General features: G+C 36.8%; 1 protein-coding gene across 2 annotated transcripts in view; it reads left to right on the top strand.

Annotated features, from left to right (window-relative positions):
- pex5la (peroxisomal biogenesis factor 5-like a) overlaps nucleotides 1-24,884 on the top strand; it is a 153,021-nt gene that overhangs the window by 112,878 nt on the left and 15,259 nt on the right. Inside the window, exons 7-13 of one of the 2 annotated variants that reach the window (XM_062027844.1) lie at nucleotides 1,801-1,830; nucleotides 6,545-6,640; nucleotides 14,608-14,724; nucleotides 16,258-16,401; nucleotides 17,723-17,793; nucleotides 21,998-22,216; nucleotides 24,405-24,570. In XM_062027844.1, the coding sequence (XP_061883828.1) occupies nucleotides 1,801-1,830; nucleotides 6,545-6,640; nucleotides 14,608-14,724; nucleotides 16,258-16,401; nucleotides 17,723-17,793; nucleotides 21,998-22,216; nucleotides 24,405-24,570 (843 nt within the window). The remainder of the gene's footprint in view (nucleotides 1-1,800; nucleotides 1,831-6,544; nucleotides 6,641-14,607; nucleotides 14,725-16,257; nucleotides 16,402-17,722; nucleotides 17,794-21,997; nucleotides 22,217-24,404; nucleotides 24,571-24,884) is intronic. The other variant, XM_062027845.1, reaches the window with a different exon arrangement.

Genomic DNA, 24,884 nt, shown 5'->3' with positions numbered 1-24,884 from the left:
TCATCGGTTCCTTCACGGGTAGCTTCATTGGTAACTTCATCGGTTTGTGCATCGTTTTTTTCATTGTTTCGTTCATTAGTTTGTTTTTTGGTTCATTCATAGGTTCCTTCATCGATTTGTTCATATGTTCGTTCGTCAGTTTGTTCATTGCTTCGTTCATGGGTTCCTTCGTGGGTTCCTTCATTGGTTTGTGCATCGGTCCAGTCATTGTTTCGTTCATCGTTTTGTTCATCATTTCGTTCGTAGGTTTGTTCATGGGTTTGTTCATTGTTTTTTTCATTGAGTTCTTTCATTGGTTTCTTCATCGGTTCCTTCACGGGTACCTTCATTGGTAACTTCATGGGTTTGTTCATTGGTTCCTTCATTGGTTTCTTCATTGGTTCCTTAATCGGTTCCTTCACGGGTAGCTTCATTGGTAACTTCATCGGTCCGTGCATCGGTTCGTTCATTGTTTCGTTCGTTAGTTTGTTTTTTGGTTCGTTCATAGGCTCCTTCATCGATTTGTTCATATGTTCGTTCGTCAGTTTGTTCATTGCTTCGTTCATGGGTTCCTTCGTGGGTTCCTTCATGGGTTCCTTCATTGGTTCGTGCATCGGTCCAGTCATTGTTTCGTTCATCGTTTTGTTCATCATTTCGTTCGTAGGTTTGTTCATGGGTTTGTTCATTGGTTCCTTCATTGGTTCCTTCATCGGTTCCTTCACGGGTACCTTTATTGGTAACTTAATTGGTTCGTGCATCGGTTCGTTCAATGTTTCGTTCATAGGTTCATTCATCGGTTTGTTCATATGTTCGTTCGTCAGTTTGTTCATTGCTTCATTCATGGGTTCCTTCGTAGGTTCCTTCATTGGTTCGTGCATTTGTCCGTTCATCGTTTCGTTCATCATTTCGTTCGTAGGTTTGTTCATTGGTTCCTTCTTTGGTTTCTTCATGAGTTCCTTCATTGGTTCCTTCACTGGTACCTTCATAGGTAACTTCATCGTTTCGTTCATTGTTTCGTTTATTAGTTTGTTTTTTGGTTCGTTTATAGGTTCATTCATCGGTTTGTTCATATGTTCGTTCGTCAGTTTGTTCATTGCTTCATTCATGGGTTCCTTCGTAGGTTCCTTCATGGGTTCATGCATTTGTCCGTTCATCGTTTCGTTCATCATTTCGTTCGTAGGTTTGTTCATGGGTTTGTTCATTGGTTCCTTCATTGGTTTCTTCATGAGTTCCTTCATTGGTTCCTTCACGGGTACCTTCATCGGTTCGTGCATCGGTTCGTTCATTGTTTCGTTTATTAGCTTGTTTTTTGGTTCGTTTATAGGTTCATTCATCGGTTTGTTCATATGTTCGTTCGTCAGTTTGTTCATTGCTTCATTCATGTGTTCCTTCGTAGGTTCCTTCATGGGTTCATGCATTTGTCCGTTCATCGTTTCGTTCATCATTTCGTTCGTAGGTTTGTTCATGGGTTTGTTCATTGGTTCCTTCATTGGTTTCTTCATGAGTTCCTTCATTGGTTCCTTCACGGGTACCTTCATCGGTTCGTTCATTGTTTCGTTTATTAGCTTGTTTTTTGGTTCGTTTATAGGTTCATTCATCGGTTTGTTCATATGTTCGTTCGTCAGTTTGTTCATTGCTTCGTTCATGGGTTTCTTCATGGGTTTCTTCAAGGGTTGGCATTACCCACCCCTACCAATAAGACAGCCCAAAGAGTCCAGTTGCAATCCGTGGAATGTTCTGCATACGAATCCTTGAAGTTTGCACCCTGCTGTGAAGGTTTGGCCCTGCTTTGTCCTAACAACTCCCATTCTTCCATTTCAGCTCAACAGGCAGTATATTAGTGGAAGACATGTAAGCCTCCCTATGTGCATCCTATCATTTCACACGGAAAGACTTAAACATTTGCACCGCGCTCACACACCACGTTGGGAAATTTGACTTCCAAAAAAAAAAAAAACAGCCCCTGAAGCCTTTTGGGTCAAATCCAGATTGCTGCCTGGTGGTGCTACAAGGTCCAAATGTGAAGCGCTTTCTTGCTGAGTGGAGGTGTGTCCAGGTCTTATTTCTGATGCCATTATTAGATGAATAGCCTGTGAATTATTAACAGGTCTTACTTAGTGTGGATCCCAACATGCGTCACCCCCGTTAATAATGCATGTGGGATTAAAGATAGCCGTCCAAGATGGATGGCAGGTGTTCACAAACAATCCCAAATGCGCGGTCATGTGTGGTCTCCTCCTAGTTGGTATCCACAAAACACACACACACACACACACACACACACACACACACACACACACACACACATAATGCAGGCTGCATGCAAAAACTGAAGATGTGTTTTGCATGAAATGTACTTGTGAGTGGACAACGTAATGAGTCCGTGGAAAAATCCACCCCCACAACAATCATGTGGCATTAGAGTGTTCTCCAGGAGTCATTTTGTCCCCAAGTAATCGCCCCTCCAAATGCGGCATGTTTTTGCGAGTTCTGTGCCAGTGAAATGCCCATCATTTCCTCTAAGACAGGGGCGTCCAAACTATTGCCCGCGGGCCATGTGCAGCCCAATTTGGCCCGCGAGACGTCATGAGTTTGATAAGGAATCTAGCTTCAAGTCATTATAAAAGTCCGTTTACACGGTGCTTTGTCTCCATCTTGTGGACAACATGAGTATTTAAGGTCTACGGCCACTTACCGTGTTTGGAATAGAACCCAGGAGCAGGATTTATCTGGGTGGCCCCATGCAAACAACCTTCCCTAGTCATGGTGGAAAAAAAGAAAAGAAAATCGAACCAATAAAACATGCCAACAGACGTGGTCACACATTACACGATACAACACAATTTGTGGATATTATTAAATACGCCCATGCATATATATATATATATATATATATATATATATATAGTATATATATATATATATAGTATATATATATATATATATGTATATATATATATATATATATATATATATATATATATATATATATATATATATATATATATATATATATAGTATATATATATATATATATATATATTTTATATATATATATATATATATATATATATATACACATATATATACATATATATGTATACATATATAAAATATGTATATATACACACATATGTATATATATATATATATATATATATATATATATATATATATATATATATATATATATATACACACACATATATACACTTACACACATATATATACAGTGTATACATATATACACACATTAACATGTATACACATTCATACATATATATATATATACATATATATATATACACATACTGTATACATACACACACACTAATATATATATATATACAGTATATACACACACACACACATATATATATATATATATATACATACTGTACATATATACACGTACTGTATGCATACACACACACTAATATATATATATATATACATATATATATACACACTAATATATATATATATATATATATATATATATATATATATATATATATATATATATATATATATATATATATATATATACACACACACATATAGACATACACACATACATATATATATATATACATATACATAAACATATATATATACACATATGTATACATACACACACACACTAATATATATATATATATATATATATATATATACACACATATATACATACACACATACATATATATATACATATACATAAACATATATATATACACATACGTATACATATATACACACACATATATATATACATATACATAAACATATATATATACATAAACATATATATATATACATACGTATACATATATACACACACATATGTATACATTTATACAGACACATAAATATATGTATATATACACATGTACTTATACATATATATATATATATATATACATATATATATATATATATATATACATATATATATATATATATATATGTATATATACATATATATATATATATATACATATATACATATATATATATATATACATATATATATATATATACATATATATATATATATATATATATATATATATATATACATATATATATATATATATATATATATATATATACATATACATATATATATATATATATATATATATATATATATATATATATATATATATATATATATATATATATATATATATATATATATATATATATATGTATACAGTATACATACATACACATACATATATACATATATATGGCCGCCAAGTCAAAAAGTTTGGACACTAAGTATTCATTAAGTACCACCATAATGACAACATTAAATACAGTAGTGTAGTAGACCTAAGTATTCATTAAAAACAAGGCAAAGGTTTAATTTAACATGTAATATTTTGGGCCACTGTAACATTACACACAGTTTGAACAGTAACACTGTGTTTGAGTATAGGAAAACAAAACACTGTACTTTAATCAAGTGATTCTCTGACGTACCAGTAGTGGCACCACGGTTTGATGAAGTCAGGATTGATGGTTCCAATGAGCCCGTTTTGTAGTGCAGTTCTTGGTATGAACTATTTGTTTGATCTAAGGTGCGTTCTGTGTACCCACGTGACCCTCGGTCCATACCCACGTGACCCTCAGGCCATACCCACGTGACCCTCAGGCCATACCCACGTGACCCTCAGGCCATACCCACGGACACTTTAGTTCTTCATTGTCTGCAGTAGATCACTGTTTAGTGTCAAGGTGACGTAGAAAGTGCATGTTTGCTGAGCTCCTCCATCTGGAAGCGAGACTACAGGAGTGAGTCGGGCATGGTGTTGACGTGAGGGTGGTGTGACACGGTGTTGACGTGAGGGTGGTGTGACATGGTGTTGACGTGAGGGTGGTGTGACACGGTGTTGACGTGAGGGTGGTGTGACATGGTGTTGACGTGAGGGTGGTGTGACATGGTGTTGACGTGAGGGTGGTGTGACACGGTGTTGACGTGAGGGTGGTGTGACATGGTGTTGACGTGAGGGTGGTGTGACACGGTGTTGACGTGAGGGTGGTGTGACATGGTGTTGACGTGAGAGTGGTGTGACATGGTGTTGACGTGAGAGTGGTGTGACACGGTGTTGACGTGAGGGTGGTGTGACATGGTGTTGACGTGAGGGTGGTGTGACACGGTGTTGACGTGAGGGTGGTGTGACACGGTGTTGACGTGAGGGTGGTGTGACACGGTGTTGACGTGAGGGTGGTGTGACACGGTGTTGACGTGAGGGTGGTGTGACACGGTGTTGACGTGAGGGTGGTGTGACACGGTGTTGACGTGAGGGTGGTGTGACACGGTGTTGACGTGAGGGTGGTGTGACACGGTGTTGACGTGAGAGTGGTGTGACACGGTGTTGACGTGAGGGTGGTGTGACACGGTGTTGACGTGAGGGTGGTGTGACACGGTGTTGACGTGAGGGTGGTGTGACACGGTGATGACGTGAGGGTGGTGTGACACGGTGTTGACGTGAGGGTGGTGTGACACGGTGTTGACGTGAGGGTGGTGTGACAAGGTGTTGACGTGAGGGTGGTGTGACACGGTGTTGACGTGAGGGTGGTGTGACACGGTGTTGACGTGAGGGTGGTGTGACACGGTGTTGACGTGAGGGTGGTGTGACATGGTGTTGACGTGAGGGTGGTGTGACATGGTGTTGACGTGAGGGTGGTGTGACACGGTGTTGACGTGAGGGTGGTGTGACACGGTGTTGACGTGAGGGTGGTGTGACACGGTGTTGACGTGAGAGTGGTGTGACACGGTGTTGACGTGAGGGTGGTGTGACACGGTGTTGACGTGAGGGTGGTGTGACATGGTGTTGACGTGAGGGTGGTGTGACACGGTGTTGACGTGAGGGTGGTGTGACACGGTGTTGACGTGAGGGTGGTGTGACATGGTGTTGACGTGAGGGTGGTGTGACACGGTGTTGACGTGAGGGTGGTGTGACACGGTGTTGACGTGAGGGTGGTGTGACACGGTGTTGACGTGAGGGTGGTGTGACACGGTGTTGACGTGAGGGTGGTGTGACATGGTGTTGACGTGAGGGTGGTGTGACATGGTGTTGACGTGAGGGTGGTGTGACACGGTGTTGACGTGAGGGTGGTGTGACACGGTGTTGACGTGAGGGTGGTGTGACACGGTGTTGACGTGAGAGTGGTGTGACACGGTGTTGACGTGAGGGTGGTGTGACACGGTGTTGACGTGAGGGTGGTGTGACATGGTGTTGACGTGAGGGTGGTGTGACACGGTGTTGACGTGAGGGTGGTGTGACACGGTGTTGACGTGAGGGTGGTGTGAGGGCCGGCTGTGATCCCGCTAAGCATGCCAGAGACTTACCGGTAGTTGTGGAGGACATACTGTAGTCACCCGTCCCTGAGAAGGCTGACCCCGCACACTCCCCCTGCCTGTCTCCTGGCTGACTGTGTGTGTGTGTGTGTGTGTGTGTGTGTGTGTGTGTGTGTGTGTGTGTGTGTGTGTGTGTGTGTGTGTGTGTATACATGTGTGTGTGTATCATGAGGACATGTGTGTGTGCAACAGGCTCGTCTCACCAAGGACCAGCGGTGGGGCAGTGCCCTCCTGTCCAGACACCAGTCCCTGGAGGAGGAGTTTGAGAGAGCCAAGGCTGCTGTGGAGGTAAGCACACCTTTGGACAGGCACGGTATGCAAGTGTGTGTATGTGTGTAAGTGTGTGTGTGTGAGTGTGTGTCTTCAGCTCTTCTTTTTAGGTGTGCATAAGACGTTTCATTTTTAAAAATCTGATTCATCACTCTTTTGAATCTTGCTTAATAACAGTTACTTACTTACTTACTGGCTGGTATCATTTAGGTCAAAAGGACCCACATTTGTATTACTATAAATAGTGTGAATAATTGATGTTCATACACGATTAAAGTCATCATTTTTTAATTGATTGGTTCAGTTGGTTCGTTGGTTTGGTTAGTTTGTTGTTTGGTTGGTTGGTTTAGTTTGTTGTTTGTTTCACTGGTTAGTTTGTTGTTTGGTTGTTCGCTTGGTTTGTTGGTTCATTGTTTGGTTGGTTGGTTGATACATTCATTTGTTCGGTTGATTAGTTCATTGGTTGGTTGGTTCATTGGTTGGTTGGTTCATTCATTCGTTCGGTTGATTAGTTCATTGGTTGGTTGGTTCATTGGTTGGTTGGTTCATTCATTTGTTCGGTTGGTTGGTTGATACAATCATTTGTTCGGTTGATTAGTTTATTGGTTGGTTGGTTCATTGGTTGGTTGGTTCATTAATTCGTTCGGTTGATTGGTTGGTTGGTTGTTCGTTCATTTGTTCGGTTGATTGGTTGGTTGGTTGGTTGGTTCATTCATTTGTTCGGTTGGTTGGTTCATTCATTTGTTCGGTTGGTTGGTTGGTTGGTTGGTTCATTCATTTGTTCGGTTGGTTGCTTGGTTCATTCATTTCTTCGGTTGGTTAGTTGGTTCATTCATTCGTTCGGTTGATTGGTTCATTGTTTGGTTGGCTGGTTGTTTCATTCATTCACTCACTCAGTTGATTGGTTGGTTGTTTCGTTGTTTGGTTGGTTCATTCATTCGTTCAGTTGATTGGTTGGTTGGTTGGTTGGTTGGTTGTTCATTCATTTGTTCGGTTGATTGGTTGGTTGGTTCATTCATTTGTTCGGTTGATTGGTTGGTTCATTCATTTGTTCGGTTGGTTGCTTGGTTCATTAATTTCTTTGGTTGGTTGGTTAGTTGGTTCATTCATTCGTTCGGTTGATTGGTTCATTGTTTGGTTGGCTGGTTGTTTCATTCATTCACTCACTCACTCAGTTGATTGGTTGGTTGTTTCGTTGTTTGGTTGGTTCATTCATTCGTTCGGTTGATTGGTTGGTTGGTTGGTTGGTTGTTCATTCATTTGTTCGGTTGATTGGTTGGTTGGTTGGTTCATTCATTTGTTCGGTTGATTGGTTGGTTCATTCATTTGTTCGGTTGGTTGCTTGGTTCATTAATTTCTTCGGTTGGTTGGTTAGTTGGTTCATTCATTCGTTCGGTTGATTGGTTCATTGTTTGGTTGGCTGGTTGTTTCATTCATTCACTCACTCACTCAGTTGATTGGTTGGTTGTTTCGTTGTTTGGTTGGTTCATTCATTCGTTCGGTTGATTGGTTGGTTGGTTGGTTGTTCATTCATTTGTTCGGTTGATTGGTTGGTTGGTTGGTTCATTCATTTGTTCGGTTGATTGGTTGGTTCATTCATTTGTTCGGTTGGTTGCTTGGTTCATTAATTTCTTCGGTTGGTTAGTTGGTTCATTCATTCGTTCGGTTGATTGGTTCATTGTTTGGTTGATTGGTTGGTTGATTGTTTCATTCATTCACTCACTCAGTTGATTGGTTGGTTGTTTCGTTGTTTGGTTGGTTCATTCATTTGTTCGGTTGGTGGGTTCATTCATTTGTTCGGTAGGTCAGTTCATTGGTTGGTTGGTTGGTTGGTTCATTCATTAATTTGGTTAATTGGTTGGTTCGTTGTTTGGTATGTTCATTCATTCGGTTGATTCGTCTGTCCGTCCGTCTGACCGTTCGTTCGATTGGTTCATTTGTTCGTCCTTCCGTTCTTTCCTTTGGTTGATTTGTCCGTCCATTTGTTGGTTGGTTGATTCGTTGGTTGTTGGGTTGGTTGGTTTGTTCATTGGTTTGCTGGTTCGTAAATTGGTTTGTTGGTCCATTCATTGGTTTGTTGGTTCGTTCATTGGTTGTTGGTTCGTTCATTGGTTGTTGGTTCGTTCATTGGTTTATTAGTCCGTTCATTGGTTTGCTGGTTCGTTCATTGGTTTGTTGATCCGTTCATTGGTTTGTTGGTTCGTTCATTAGTTTGCTGGTTTGTTCATTGGTTTGCTGGTCCGTTCATTGGTTTGTTGTACTCTATCGGTTCGTCTGTCTGTCGGTCTGTTTTTTCCTTGGGTTGATTCGTCTGTCCGTCCGTTCGTTCGATTGGTTCGTTTGTTTGGTTGATTGGTTCATTTGTTTGGTTGATTGTTCGGTTGTTTCGTTCGTCCGTCCGTTCTTTCATTCGGTTGATTCGTCCGTCCGTTTGTTGGTTGGTTAGTGTGTTGGTTCGTTCATTTGTTTGCTTCAAATGTAATTATCGATGTTTGATCCCATCACAGTCGACTGTGCGGTGTTTGCGTTTGTACGCGTCACTCCCAGACCAAAGACTCAAACTCAAAGTCCAATTCAAACACGCAATTTGGCTTAATCTGCAACGATGTTCAACCGCAGGGAACAAAGACTGTTGTATTGTTCGCATCGGGAAAACCGATTTGAAAAGCCCATTTCTGAAAACGGCTGCTAGGATATGAATCGCCGATGTCCTGTGGAGTCTCGGTCCAATTACCTTGAGCCAATGATCACCACTGTGACCCCCCCGCTGTGACAGTCGACAAGCTAATAAGCCATACGGCGTCCACACAATCCAGTTCAAGGCGTGCTTGACCCAGAAGAAAACCATTCATCTTGCTAACAATGTGAGAGCAAATGGGTCGTTTTGCGGTTAGAGGTATGGGATCTGTAGGTAAGTAGAGAGTATAAGGAAAGATTTGAGTCATAAAACTGTTCACAATTTGTTCTAATTGCAACAAAACGTCTGTAAATTACAAAAAGCAATTGTAGTAGACATTGCAAGTGAAAAATCCCAAGTCAAATAGTGTCAGGGAACAAAAAAACTAGGACTTTTAGGTGCACACCTGCAAAATAAGATGAAAAAAAGCTAGCATGAAACGTTAGCATACATTGTAAAATTTAACTTGTATCATGTACCAAAGTGTATGACTCTGAGCTGTATGCCTGCTAAATGACCCCCCCTAGAATGCTACTTTTAGCATAACAATTAGCATGCGTCACATACCCAAAATATATGACTCTTGAGGCATAAACCTGCTAAATTAGCAACAACAACAAAAGTCGCTAAGGTTAGTATGCTAACAATTACCATGTGTCACATGCCAAAATATATGACTCTGAGGTGTGTATCTGTAAAAGTAGCTTTAAAAAAGCTATCATGCTAACAATTAAGCATGGGTAAATGACCAAAATGTACGGCACTCAGGTGTATATCTGCAAACTTAGCCAAAAATAAGGCTGCTAAAGTAATCATGCTAACAATTAGCATGTGTCAAGTACCGAAATATACGACACTAAGATGTTTACCTGCAAATGTAGTTTTAAAAAAAACTGTTAAAGTTAGCATGCTAACAATTAGCATGTATCAAGTAGCAAAATATGAGTCGGAGGTGCATGTGGATCTGTAAAAATAGCTATAAAAAAATAAAACTTGACTTTTGACTGCTTTCTACCAGCCATGCTTGCTTTGTTGCCATGAAACATGACATCATTTCTTAGAGGCAGTCAGCCAGTTTTATGTATAAGATGTTATATAATAAGTTTTATGTATAATAAGTTGTATATATAAAAAGTCTTATAGTATATATAATAAGTTGTGTATATAATACGTTTTATAGTGTATATAATAAGTTGTATATATAATAAGTTGTATATATATATATGTCTTATAGTGTATATAATAAATAGTGTATATAATAAGTTGTATATAATAAGAAGTACATATAATAAGTTGTATATATAATAAGTAGTGTATATAATAAGTAGTATATATAATAAGTTGTATATAATAAGTAGTATATTTATTAAGTAGTGTATATAATAAGTAGTATATATAATAAGTTGTATATAATAAGTAGTATATTTAATAAGTAGTGAATATAATAATTAGTGTATATAATAAGTAGTATGTATAATAAGTAGTGTATATAATAAGTAGTATATATAATAAGTAGTGTATATAACTAGTATATATAATAAATATTATATAATAAGTAGTATATATAATAAGTCTTATAGTGTATATAATAAGTAGTATATATAATAAATTGTATATAATAAGTAGTATATATAATAAGTAGTGTATATAATTAGTATATATAATAAGTATTATATAATAAGTAGTATATATAATACGTTGTATATAATAAGTAGTATATATAAGTAGTATATATAATTAGTGTATATAATAAGTAGTATATATAATAAGTAGTGTATATAATAAATAGTATATATAATAAGTAGTATATAATAAGTAGTATATAATAAATAGTATATATAATAAGTTGTATACAATAAGTAGTATATATAATAAGTTGTATATAAGAAGTAGTATATATAACAAGTAGTGTGTATAATAAGTAGTATATATAATAAGTAGTGTATATAATAAGTAGTACATATAATAAGTAGTATATAATAAGTAGTGTATATAATAAGTAGTATATATAATAAGTAGTATATATAATACGTTGTATATAATAAGTATTATATATAATAAGTAGTGTATATAATAATAAGTAGTATATATATATAATAAGTAGTGTATATAATAAGTAGTGTATATAATAAGTAGTATATAGAATAAGTAGTGTATATAATAAGTAGTATATATAATATATAAGTAGTATATAATAAGTAGTATATAGAATAAGCCTTATAGAGTATATAATAAGTATTGTATATAATAAGTAGTGTATATAATAAGTTGTATATATAATAAGTGGTGTATATAATAAGTAGTATATATATAACAAGTAGTGTATATAATCATTAGTGTATATAATAAGTAGTATATATAATAAGTAGTGTATATAATAAGTGGTGCATATAATAAGTGGTGTATATAATAAGTAGTGTATATAATAAGTGGTGTATATAATAATTAGTGTATATAATAAGTAGTGTATATAAAAAGTAGTATATATAATAAGTGGTGTATATAATAAGTAGTATATATATAATAAGTAGTGTATACAATAATTAGTGTTTATAATAAGTAGTATATATAATAAGTAGTGTATGTAATAAGTGGTGCATATAATAAGTGGTGTATATAATAAGTAGTGTATATAATAATTGGTGTATATAATAGTGTATATAATAAGTAGTGTATACAAAAAGTAGTATATGTAATAAGTAGTGTATATAATAAGTGGTGTATATAATAAGTAGTGTATATAATAAGTAGTGTACATATATAATAAGTAGTGTATATAAAAAGTAGTGTATATAATAAGTAGTGTATATAATAAGTGGTGTATATAATAAGTAGTGTATATAATAAGTGGTGTATATAATAAGTAGTGTATATAAAAATAGTGTATATAATAAGTAGTGTATATAATAGTGTATATAATAAGTGGTGTATATAATAAGTAGTGTATATAATAAGTAGTGTACATATATAAGTAGTGTATATAATAAGTAGTGTATATAATAAGTGGTGTATATAATAAGTAGTGTATATAATAAGTGGTGTATATAATAAGTAGTGTATATAAAAAATAGTGTATATAATAAGTAGTGTATATAATAATTAGTGCATATAATAAGTAGTGTATATAAATAGTGGTGTATATAATAAGTAGTGTATATAAAAAGTAGTATATATAATAAGTAGTATATAACAAGTAGTGCGGGTGGTGATGTACGCCTGCAGGAAAAGTCTTGAGTGAATGTGTCAGCAGACTGTCATGGCGGCTGTCAGGAGCCACAATGGCCGTCATGTCAATCACAAGGCGGCGCAGAGCCCTGATGAGATGACCTTTGACACACTGACCCCGCCCTCGCAGTCACATGACCCGCCGTGGCGCTTGTAACATTGGAGAAGTTGTCATTGGCATCATTCATCATCACACGTGATTCATATTCATACATGCTGTGATGAATATTATATTAATATTCATACATGCTGTAATTATTATTATTATATTAATATTCATACATGTTGTGATGAATATTATAGTCTTCACTAGATGTAAAAACATGTATGTATGTATATATGTATTTATGAATGTATTTATGTGTATATGTATATATATATGTATATGTATGTGTATATATGCACATATGTGTATATATGTATATATCTATGTATGTGTACATATATATATCCATATATATATATATATATATATATATATATATCTGTTTGTATGTGTAAACGTATGTTTGTATGTATGTATGTATCCACTCCAAGATAGCCAACACAATTCTACTTGTTACTTCAAATGGAATGTGTTGTTTTCACCTTCATACTGTACGTGCAGTACTTAAACAATACAGTAATACATGCAGTACTCATACAATGCAGTAATACGTGCAGTACTTAAACAATACAGTAATACATGCAGTACTTCAACAATACAGTAGCACATACAGTATTTATACAATACAGTCATGCATATTACTATCACTTTTCTCGTGCTACTTTCACTTTCCTTATGTCACTTTCACTTTTCTCATTTTACTTAAAAATGTTCTCATTTTACTTGTACTTTCCTTATGGTACTTTCACTTTCCTCATGCTACTTTCACTTTTCTCACGTTACTTTCACTTTTCTCATTTTACTTTTAATTTTTTACATAGTACTTTCACTTTTCTCACATTACTTTCACTTTTATCACGTTACGTTCACTTTTATCATTTTACTTTTCATTTTTTCATGTTACTTTCACTTCTCTCAGGTTACTTCCACTTTCCTCATGTTACTTTCACTTACCTCATGTTACTTTCACTTTTCTCATGTTACGTCCACTTTTCTCTTTTTACTTTCACTTTTCTCATGTTACTTTCACTTACCTCATGTTACTTTCACTTTTACTTTTCTCATGTTACGTCCACTTTTCTCTTTTTACTTTCACTTACCTCATGTTACTTTCACTTACCTCATGTTACTTTCACTTACCTTATGTTACTTTCACTTTTCTCATCTTACGTCCACTTTTTTCTTTTTACTTTCACTTTTCTCATGTTACTTTCACTTTTCTCACGTTACTTTCTCTTTCCTCTTTTTACTTTTACTTTTGTGATTTTACTTTCTCTTTCACTTTTTTCATTTTACTTTTCAGTTTTATCATGTTACTTTCACTTTTCTCACGATACTTTCACTTTTCTCACATTACTTTCACTTTTCTCATATTACTTTTCATTTTTCTCATGTTACTTTCACTTTTCTCGCATTACTTTCACTTTTCTCACATTACTTTCACTTTTCTTATGCTACTTTTACTTTTCTCACATTACTTTCACTTTTCTTATGCTACTTTCACTTTCCTCATGTTACTTTCACTTTTGTCATGTTAATTTTTCTCATGTTACTTTCACTTTTCTCAAGTTACTTTCACTTATCTCACGTTACTTTCACTTTTCTCATGTTACTTTCACTTTCCTTGTGTTACTTTCACTTTTCTCATGCTACTTTAATTTTTCTCACGTCACGTTCCCTTTTCTCACGTTACGTTCACTTCCACTTTCTTCATGTTACTTTCACTTGCATGCTCGGCCAGCAGGAGAGACAAAGTCCTTCCTCAGCGTATTATTGATTTAGCACAAACATGGGAAGAGGACTGCGCGTGTACGGATGTATTAGGATTGATCAAATATGAATTTCAATTGCTCCATTTCTTCCCGTCATCGCCAAGGTGATGATTGAGTTATAATATTGATCTTTTTATTGTTCGACATAAGTGATGACATGAAACGGTGGCCATCATTGATCCTCTCCTTCCCTTGTGGTCTGTAGTCCGACACCGAGTTCTGGGACAAGATGCAAGCCGAGTGGGAAGAACTGGCTCGCCGGAACTGGCTGACGGAGAACGAAGAAGGACAGATTCCCTCCACGGTCTCGCCCCACGAGAAGGTCACTAGCCACTAACGAGCGGTGCTGTAAAATAGGACTTACTGTATGTACAGTATGCATGCAGGCAGGACTAATGACAGCACACACAAACTGGATCAATAGACAAACGTCCAGGACCTTTGGTGATGTAGGGCGCCTACTATAGTTCTTGGTGGAAAAGACATGTATGAAACCTGCAGCACAATTATACAAAATTTGTATTATGTATATAGTCAATTATATTATGTATACAGTCTATTACGTTATGTATAGTCTATTATATTATGTATACAGTCAATTATATTATATATACAGTCAATTATATTATGTATACAGTCAATTATATTATATATACAGTCAATTATATTATGTATACAATCTATTATATTATGTATACAGTCAATTATATTATGTATACAATCTATTATATTATGATTACAGTCAATTATAGTATATATATACCGTCAATTGTATTATGTATACAGTCTATTATATTATATATAGTCAATTATAGTATGTATACAGTCAATTATATTATGTGTACAGTCAATTATAGTATATATACAGTCAATAATGTTATATATACAGTCAATTATATTATGTATACAATCTATTATGTTATGTATACAGTCAATTATATTATGATTACAGTCAATTACAGTATGTATAGTCAATTATATTGTGTATACAGTCTATTATATTATGTATACAGTCTATTATATTATGTATACAATCAATTATATTATGCACACAGTCAATTATATTATGTATACAGTCAATTATAGTATGTATACAGTCAAATATAGTATGTATACAGTCATTTATATTATGTATATAGTCTATTATATTATGTATACGGTCAATTATAGTATGTATAGTCAATTATATTATGTATAGTCTATTATATTATGTATACAATCAATTATAGTATGTATACAGTCAATTATATTATATATACAGTCAATTATAGTATGTATACAGTCAATTATAGTATGTATACAGTCTATTATATTATGTATACAGTCAATTATAGTATGTATACAGTCTATTATATTATGTAAACAGTCTATTATATTAAGTATACAGTCTATTATTATCATCACATTCCCACATTGAAAACCAATCCTGTCTAATGAATGAAGCGTGTGGCAAATGTTGGTCATTATTAGTTTCACTCTGCATTATCAGAGACGACCGGGGTCACCATGGCAACAACAGGCATTTATGTGAAAAAAGGTTACTTGCTGCTATTTCTAAAAATACATTTGGGCCCTGAAGCTGCAAGTTCAGACAAAGAAGAATAGTGAATAGTTTGTAATATTTGACATATTTTTGTAGAAACTATTTCTCAGTAAATGAAGACCAAACAAAGTGTGACTTTGACACAAACACGTAAACTTCTTTCAAGGTCATCTTGTTTGTGAACGCACTCGGCCAATCGCACTTGCAAATCTCCCAGGTTTAATTCCAGGTGCAAAAAGACGACTTGTGGGTTGAAGATGGATTAGTTGTGACCTGGCTCAACTTCCCCTCGTCCTTGTGTTGTGCTAACAGGGCTACTACTTCCACACGGACAATCCCTACAAGGACCTGGCCAACGCCTTCGAGGAGGGACAGAAGAAGTCTCGGGAGGGGGACTTGCCAAACGCCGTGCTTCTGCTGGAAGCGGCCGTCTTGCAGGACCCTCACGATTCAGAGGTCAGTGCATTGGTATCACTGCCAAGTATCACTTTTACTACTAACCAGTAATTACTCGATTTTACAGACTATAGAAGAAAACAATATTTTCTTATATTATCCGCAGCAGACTATAAGTGCCAGCTATATACGTTGTGAAATGACTTATTTACACAGAAATGTTTATTTTCATACCTTTAATTGTTGTCTGTAACAAGGCAGTAAAACGGCTAGGTCAAACAAAACAGAAGCCATGGTCATGGAACCACTAGCTGCGCAAACTAACTCTCCAATCAGCTAAAACAGACTCAATAACTCCACGGTGACGTTTTGGTGAATTTACGGAGGAATTTGTGAAAGTGAAACAATACAAAAAGAAAGTTGGTTCAAACACCGATGACATCTCTTAAACAAGCAAGGAATTAAAGAGAGACAGAATTAAATTTGGCTCAATTTGAGGAGAAACGTCTGGGCTGTACTCTTTGCACAGTCTCCACCACGCTCTGACGAAAGGATTGCACGCCTCCTCTTTTATTTGGACTTTCCCTGATTACATGGCAACAGCTGTTTCTAAGGGACAGGGGTCGTAAACAGCCATCGCCTTTGGTTACAGAACAAACCACAGAAAAGGTCGCCTTGAGGGGAGTCAGGCCCTGGACAGGTAACATCTAAATGTCCTCCGATAAACACAGTTTCTTCTATTTTACTAAAGTCATTTACAAAAGGTGAACATGCTCGTCTATAGGCTACAAAGCGGCTACACAACAGCTAAGCACACAAGGTAATAATGAACAATAACAGGTGACGTGTCAATATAAACAAGTAGTTACATATTACTTACACATACAAAGTCTCCAAGGCAGAAGTGTGTTGAATAGTATTCAGTAACACGTGTGTCCGCATTATTCAACTTACTTAATCGTGAGCTTAACGTCATGAATTACCACTCCACCTCGACCTAAAGACAGCATAAGTCCACTCCAGATGTTAATAATAAACAGGTTAGTGTTTTTCATTCCTACCATTGTTCTGTTTGACTCTTTTCACTTGATCGAACCTTTTCCAACATTCCACACTACTACACAATAAAAGTACGTACTATAATTTCTGCTGATTAGAGATCTGTACTGAATTCGGTACTTTTTTGGCACCGACTCTTGATATTGAGGTACAATCCAACAGTGCCACGTTACGGTACCTGGGTCGTGCGTGGCGCCACACCCTCCACACCAATCCCAGCTGACAGATCAACTCACTGTGGAAAGTGTTGGGGTGTTGCTGTTTTTTTTTTTCAAAATAAAAGCACTTAAAGTCTAACTTGAACCGTGTTGCTTCCCTGCAGGCTTGGCAAGTGCTGGGCACCACCCAGGCGGAAAACGAAAACGAGCAGGCAGCCATCGTCTCCCTGCAGAGGTAACACACAACTCCACAAATATATATATACATATATATATATATATATATATATATATATATATATATATACACTACCGTTCAAAAGTTTGGGGTCACCCAAACAATTTTGTGGAATAGCCTTCATTTCTAAGAACAAGAATAGACTGTCAAGTTTCAGATGAAAGTTCTCTTTTTCTGGCCATTTTGAGCGTTTAATTGACCCCACAAATGTGATGCTCCAGAAACTCAATTTGCTCAAAGGAAGGTCAGTTTTGTAGCTTCAGTAACGAGCTAAACTGTTTTCAGATGTGTGAACATGATTGCACAAGGGTTTTCTAATCATCAATTAGCCTTCTGAGCCAATGAGCAAACACATTGTACCATTAGAACACTGGAGTGATAGTTGCTGGAAATGAGCCTCTATATACCTATGTAGATATTGCACCAAAAACCAGACATTTGCAGCTAGAATAGTCATTTACCACATTAGCAATGTATAGAGTGTATTTCTTTAAAGTTAAGACTAGTTTAAAGTTATCTTCATTGGATAAATAAGGACATTTTAATGTGACCCCAAACTTTTAAACGGTAGTATATATATATATATATATATATATATATATATATATATATAGATATATATATATATATTGACATAAATCATATATATATACATATACACACACACACACATATATATATATATTAGGGATGTCCGATAAATGCGTTAAAATGTAATATCGGAAATTATCGGTATCGTTTTTTTTATTATCGGTATCGTTTTTTTTTGTTTTGTTTTTTTTTATTTGTTTTTTTTAATTAAATCAACATAAAAAATACAAGATACACTTACAATTAATGCACCAACCCAAAAAACCTCCCTCCTCATTCACACAAAAGGGTTGTTTCTTTCTGTTATTAATATTCTGGTTCCTACATTATATATCAATATATATCAATACAGTCTGCAAGGGATACAGTCCGTAAGCACACATAATTGTGCGTGCTGCTGCTCCACTAATAGTACTAACCTTTAACAGTTAATGTTACTCATTTTCATTAATTACTAGTTTCTATGTAACTGTTTTTATATTGTTTTACTTTCTTTTTTATTCAAGAAAATGTTTTTAATTTATTTATCTTATTTTATTTTATAATTTTTTTTAAAAAGTACCTTATCTTCACCATACCTGGTTGTCCAAATTAGACATAATAATGTGTTAATTCCACGACTGCATATATCGGTTGATATCGGTATCGGTTGATATCGGTATCGGTAATTAAAGAGTTGGACAATATCGGAATATCGGATATCGGCAAAAAGCCATTATCGGACATCCCTAATATATATATATATATATATAGACACACACAAATATATACATACACACATATATATACACGTATACATACATATACACACAGACACATTTGTGTGTGTGTGTTTTTAGTCAGAACTGGACTTTAATCCATCAGTCAGATATCAGCTTATTGTTTGTGTTACATAAGTGCTGCCATCTGTGTTTTGGTCTGAAGTGGCATTAAATGTTTTAGATGGCGTTGCCATGGCAACACTTCCCATTACCCCCACCTTCATTTTCATATCACACATTTGCAATAAAAACAATAGTGTCCATGCCCAATCCAACTATTGTAGGTCAGCATATACCAGGGGTGTGCAAAGTGTGGCCATTGCGGTTACACTTGCAAGTCCAAGCTGGCAGGACTGTATAGTTTTTTACTGTATAGTTCGTGGTTTTTTGTTGCGCCCTCAAAAGTGTTAATGCTCTAAGTCTTCTACTTATTACGCGCCAGCTGTTTGATGGTAACGTGCATCTTAGCTGTAGTTCTTATGAACACATTTGGACGGGTTGAAATCGCCATGTGTTCCCGGCGAGCAGACAAAAGCTGTCTTCGATCCTACCAATCAAAAGGCTTGTAAAACTCCACTGTGTAGGATGGGGAGCGGCATGAGGGTGTCGGTTTCTTTGATGTATTGTAATCCACGGGAAGATTTTGTCTTGACCCGACATCTACAAAGCGGAGAGGAAGCAGGACCTGACCCCCCCTCTTCTTTGAACTGTTTTGTGACCAAAGGCAGAGGCTGTTTACGACCCGCCGTCCCTTTAGAAACAGCTGTTGCCATGTAATCAGGGAAAGTCCAAATAAAAGAGGAGGCGTACAATCTTTTGTCAGAGCGTGGTGGGACTGTACAAGGGTACAGGTGCACGCGCTCTCCTCATTGAGCCAAATTCTGTCTCTGTTTGATTCCTTGCTTCTTTGTCTGTTTAATACAGGGGTGTCCAAAGTGCGGCCCGGGGCGCCATTTGCGGCCCGCAGCTAATTGTTTACCGGCCCGCCACACATTCTGCAAACATTGCAAAATTGATAGTATTGCAAAAATAAAAAAATACATTTTAAAAAGTGGAATGAGGTGAAATCTAACGAGAAAAAGTTGCAATGTTGACACAAAGCTGCCATGCAGGCTGTTTTTTTTTCCTTTTGTCTTTCTTTTTTTTTTTTGCCATTGCTCCAAAAAAAAAAAAAAGACAAAAAAATCTATGTTATAATGAATTATTGACCTATTCCTGGCTCCAATGACTTAAAAAATGTCACTTTAAAATGTTTTATGTGGAAAAAATATTGCATATATTGTGTGGTTGCCATATAAAAACATCAAATTTTTATTTGACAAAAGAGCATAAAAACAAACAAAATAATAGTTCAAACGTAAAATCGACAGATATATCTGAAGTTGATCTCGTAACTTAAGTTTTGAAAGTAAAAAAAAACAAATAAAAATGTATCACTTTATGAGTGGGGGACCTTTTGGATCCCAAATATATTTAGTGGGAATTTATGAATATTTTCACTGTGATTACTCAAAAATATTAAATAATTAAAATCAACAGTGTCCTTCATTATTGATCTTTTAGAGCTCTAATTACTAAATACTGCATATTTCCAGTTTTACTATAAAAAACAAAGTTGTCTTTGACAGAAAAGGCATAAAACCTTCTTTTTCTTTTTTTTTTTTTTTTTTACTTTTTATCAACCTGGAGTTGATATACAGATTTACTGTAAGCGTTAAATTAAAAAATAATAATAATAATTTGACTAATTCTTAACATTTTAATGACTGAGACCTAAAGGTTAAAAAAAAAAATCCATATATTTTGTTATGGTTTGAAAATGAAAAATATCAAAATGGCCCCCGCATGCTTAAATTTTTCCGTGTGCGGCCCTCGGTGGAAAACACCCCTGGTTTAATAGATGTCATCAGTGTTTGAACCTGACAGAAATCACTAATGCTAATCAGTAGCAAAACCAATGCATATTAGCATCACGCTAATGCATTTTTGTTGTTTTTTTTAAAGATAAAATGACCGTGTTTTCCGGACTATAGAGCACACCTGTACGTAAGCCGCACCTGCTAAATTTTTGAAGATGAAATATTTTCCATATATTAGCCGCACCAGACCTTAAGCCGCAGATATATATATATATATATATATATATATATATATATATATATATATATATATATATATATATATATATATATATATATACGTTGTGAAATGAGTTATTTGCACAGAAATATTCTGTAAATGTCTATTTACATACCTTAATTGTTTCTGTAACACGGCAGTAAAACGGATGATCAAACAAAACATAAGTCATCGTCATGGACCCGCTAGCTCTCCGATCAGCTAAACAGACTCAATAACTCCACGGTGACGTTTTGGTGAATTTACTGAGGAATTTGTGAAAGTGAAACAATACTAAAAGACTGTAAGTTAATAATACTAACACAGACACTCGTAAACCTGTTAGCATATTAGCTAATGCTAACGAGGCTCGCTTGATTACATTACGATAGCACGTACAAATATGCATGAAAACACTCCTACAGACATCACACATGGTATGCTTTGGTAAGTAAGAATTGTTTTAGTTATATTGTAAAACTTAACAAACCTTGCTTGGTGTGACGAATGAAGAGTCCATACCAGTAGAAACGCTATGGACGGCGAGAAGACCGAACGGCAAATGTACTTCCGGTTGAAAGCTCAGTCCAAACAGAAGGGCAATGCAATTTTTCCAAATTTTGCATTATGTCTGTCTGCAAAAACAAACAAACATAAATTAGCTGCACGGTTTGATAAGCCGCAGGGGTCGAAGCGAAGGAAAAAAGTAAATAAGGTGTGTTGAAATGCAGGTGTCTGGAGCTCCACCCCAACAACCTGGCGGCCCTCATGGCGTTGGCGGTAAGCCTGACCAACACGGGGATGCGCCTGGACGCGTGCGAGGCTCTGCTGCGCTGGCTGCGACACAACCCCAAGTACAAGCAGCTGCTGAAGAACAAGAAGCACCTGGCGGCCTCGCCCAAGTCCCAGCGCAGGATGTCCCAGGTGCCCAACATGGCCAGACACGACAGGTACTCAACTCGCTGCCTTTACATTCAAGTGTCACGCACAACTGACGCTAAATTGGCCCTAAGTGGAATCTTATCTGGAGCCCAGAAACATTGCATCTCACTCAGGCACACCTTGCCCCGCCCCCTCCCCGCTCACTCAGGCACACCTTGCCCCGCCCCCTCCCTGCTGTCTCTGGCACACCTTGCCCCGCCCCCTCCCTGCTTACTGGACACACTTTGCCACGCCCCCTCCCTGCTCTAACTTCAATACACGCACACACATTATATACACACATATATACGGGACGGTATAGCTCGGTTGGTAGAGCGGCCGTGCCAGCAACTTGAGGGTTGCAGGTTCGATCCCCGCTTCCGCCATCCTAGTCACTGCCGTTGTGTCCTTGGGCAAGACACTTTACCCACCTGCTCCCAGTGCCACCCACACTGGTTTAAATGTAACTTAGATATTGGGTTTCACAATGTAAAGCGCTTTGAGTCACTTGAGAAAAAGCGCTATATAAATGTAATTCACTTCACTGTATATTAATACCCACACACACACATTATATACATAAATACATACACACACATTATATAATAGGCCACATAAAGGATATGGCAGGTCACATAAAATGATATGGCAGGTCACGTAAAATCAAATGGCAGGCCACATAAAATGATATTGCAGGCCACATAAATGATATGGCGGGCCACATAAAATGAAATAGCAGGCCACATAAAATGATATGGCGGGCCACATAAAATGAAATAGCAGGCCACATAAAATGATATGGCGGGCCACATAAAATGAAATAGCAGGCCACATAAAATGATATGGCGGGCCATGTAAATGACATGCCACATAAAATTAAATGGCAGGCCACATAAATGATATGGCGGGCCACATAAAATGATATGGCAGGCCACATAAAATGAAATAGCAGGCCACATAAAATGATGTGGCGGGCCACATAAAATTAAATAGCAGGCCACATAAAATGAAATAGCAGGCCACATAAAATGACAATGGTGGGCCACATAAAATGACATGACAGGCCACATAAATGATATGGCGGGCCACAAAAATGATATGGCGGGCCACGTAAAATGATATGGCAGGCCACATAAAATGATATGGCAGGCCGCATAAAATGAAATAGCAGGCCACATAAAATGATATGGCAGGCCACATAAAATGAAATAGCAGGCCACATAAAATTAAATGGCAGGCCACATAAATGAAATAGCAGGTCACATAAAATGAAATAGCAGGCCACATAAAATTATATGGCAGGCCACATAAAAGGAAATAGCAGGCCACTTAAAATGAAATAGCAGGTCACATAAAATGAAATAGCAGGCCACATAAAATGATATGGCAGGCCACATAAAAGGAAATAGCAGGCCACATAAAATGAAATAGCAGGCCACATAAAATGAAATGGCAGGCCACATAAAAAGAAATAGCAGGCCACATAAAATGAAATGGCAGGCCACATAAAAGGAAATATCAGGCCACATAAAAAGAAATAGCAGGCCACATAAAATGAAATGGCAGGCCAGATAAAAGGAAATAGCAGGCCACATCTAAGGAAATAGCAGGCCACATCAAAGGAAATAGCAGGCCACATAAAATGAAATAGCAGGCCACATAAAAAAAATAGCAGGCCACATAAAATGAAATAGCAGGCCACATAAAAGGAAATATCAGGCCACATAAAAAGAAATAGCAGGCCACATAAAATGAAATGGCAGGCCACATAAAAGGAAATAGCAGGCCACATAAAATGAAATAGCAGGCCACTTAAAATGATATGGCAGGCCACATAAAAAGAAATAGCAGGCCACATAAAATGAAATGGCAGGCCACATAAAAGGAAATAGCAGGCCACATAAAAGGAAATAGCAGGCCACATAAAATAAAATAACAGGCCACATAAAATGACAATGGTGGGCCACATAAAATGATATGGCGGGCCACATAAAATGACAATTGCGGGCCACATAAAATGATATGGCAGGCCACATCAAATTAAATGGCAGGCCACGTAAAATGAAGTAGGTGGTCAGATCTGGCCCTGGGCCTTGAGGTGGTCTCCTGACATGATCAAGTGTGTTCTACTTCCTGTCTGAGTAGAAAGTCAGTCACATGACCACAAAGTCAGTCACATGACCACAAAGTCAGTCACATGACCACACCTGTCCACAGCTCCGTGCTCCCTGACGTCAAGGAGCTCTTCCTGGAAGCGGCCCGGCACAACTCGGAGGGCGTGGACCCGGACTTACAGACGGGCCTGGGCGTGCTCTACAACCTCAGTGGCGAGTTCAACAAAGCTGTGGACGCCTTCAACACGGCGCTGGCGGCGAGGCCCGAGGTAGCCATTACTCAACATCTGCCTTGTTACACCACGACATTAGAGTAGCCATTACTCAACATCTGCTTTGTTACACTACGACATTAGAGTAGCCATTACTCAACATCTGCTTTGTTACACTACGACATTAGAGTAGCCATTACTCAACATCTGCTTTGTTACACCACGACATTAGAGTAGCCATTACTCAACATCTGCTTTGTTACACCACGACATTAGAGTAGCCATTACTCAACATCTGCTTTGTTACACTACGACATTAGAGTAGCCATTACTCAACATCTGCCTTGTTACACTACGACATTAGAGTAGCC

The sequence above is a fragment of the Entelurus aequoreus genome, linkage group LG19 (assembly GCF_033978785.1).
Source record: "Entelurus aequoreus isolate RoL-2023_Sb linkage group LG19, RoL_Eaeq_v1.1, whole genome shotgun sequence".
Taxonomy (NCBI): Eukaryota; Metazoa; Chordata; class Actinopteri; order Syngnathiformes; family Syngnathidae; genus Entelurus; species Entelurus aequoreus.
This window is presented reverse-complemented; position numbering and strand designations above follow the sequence as displayed.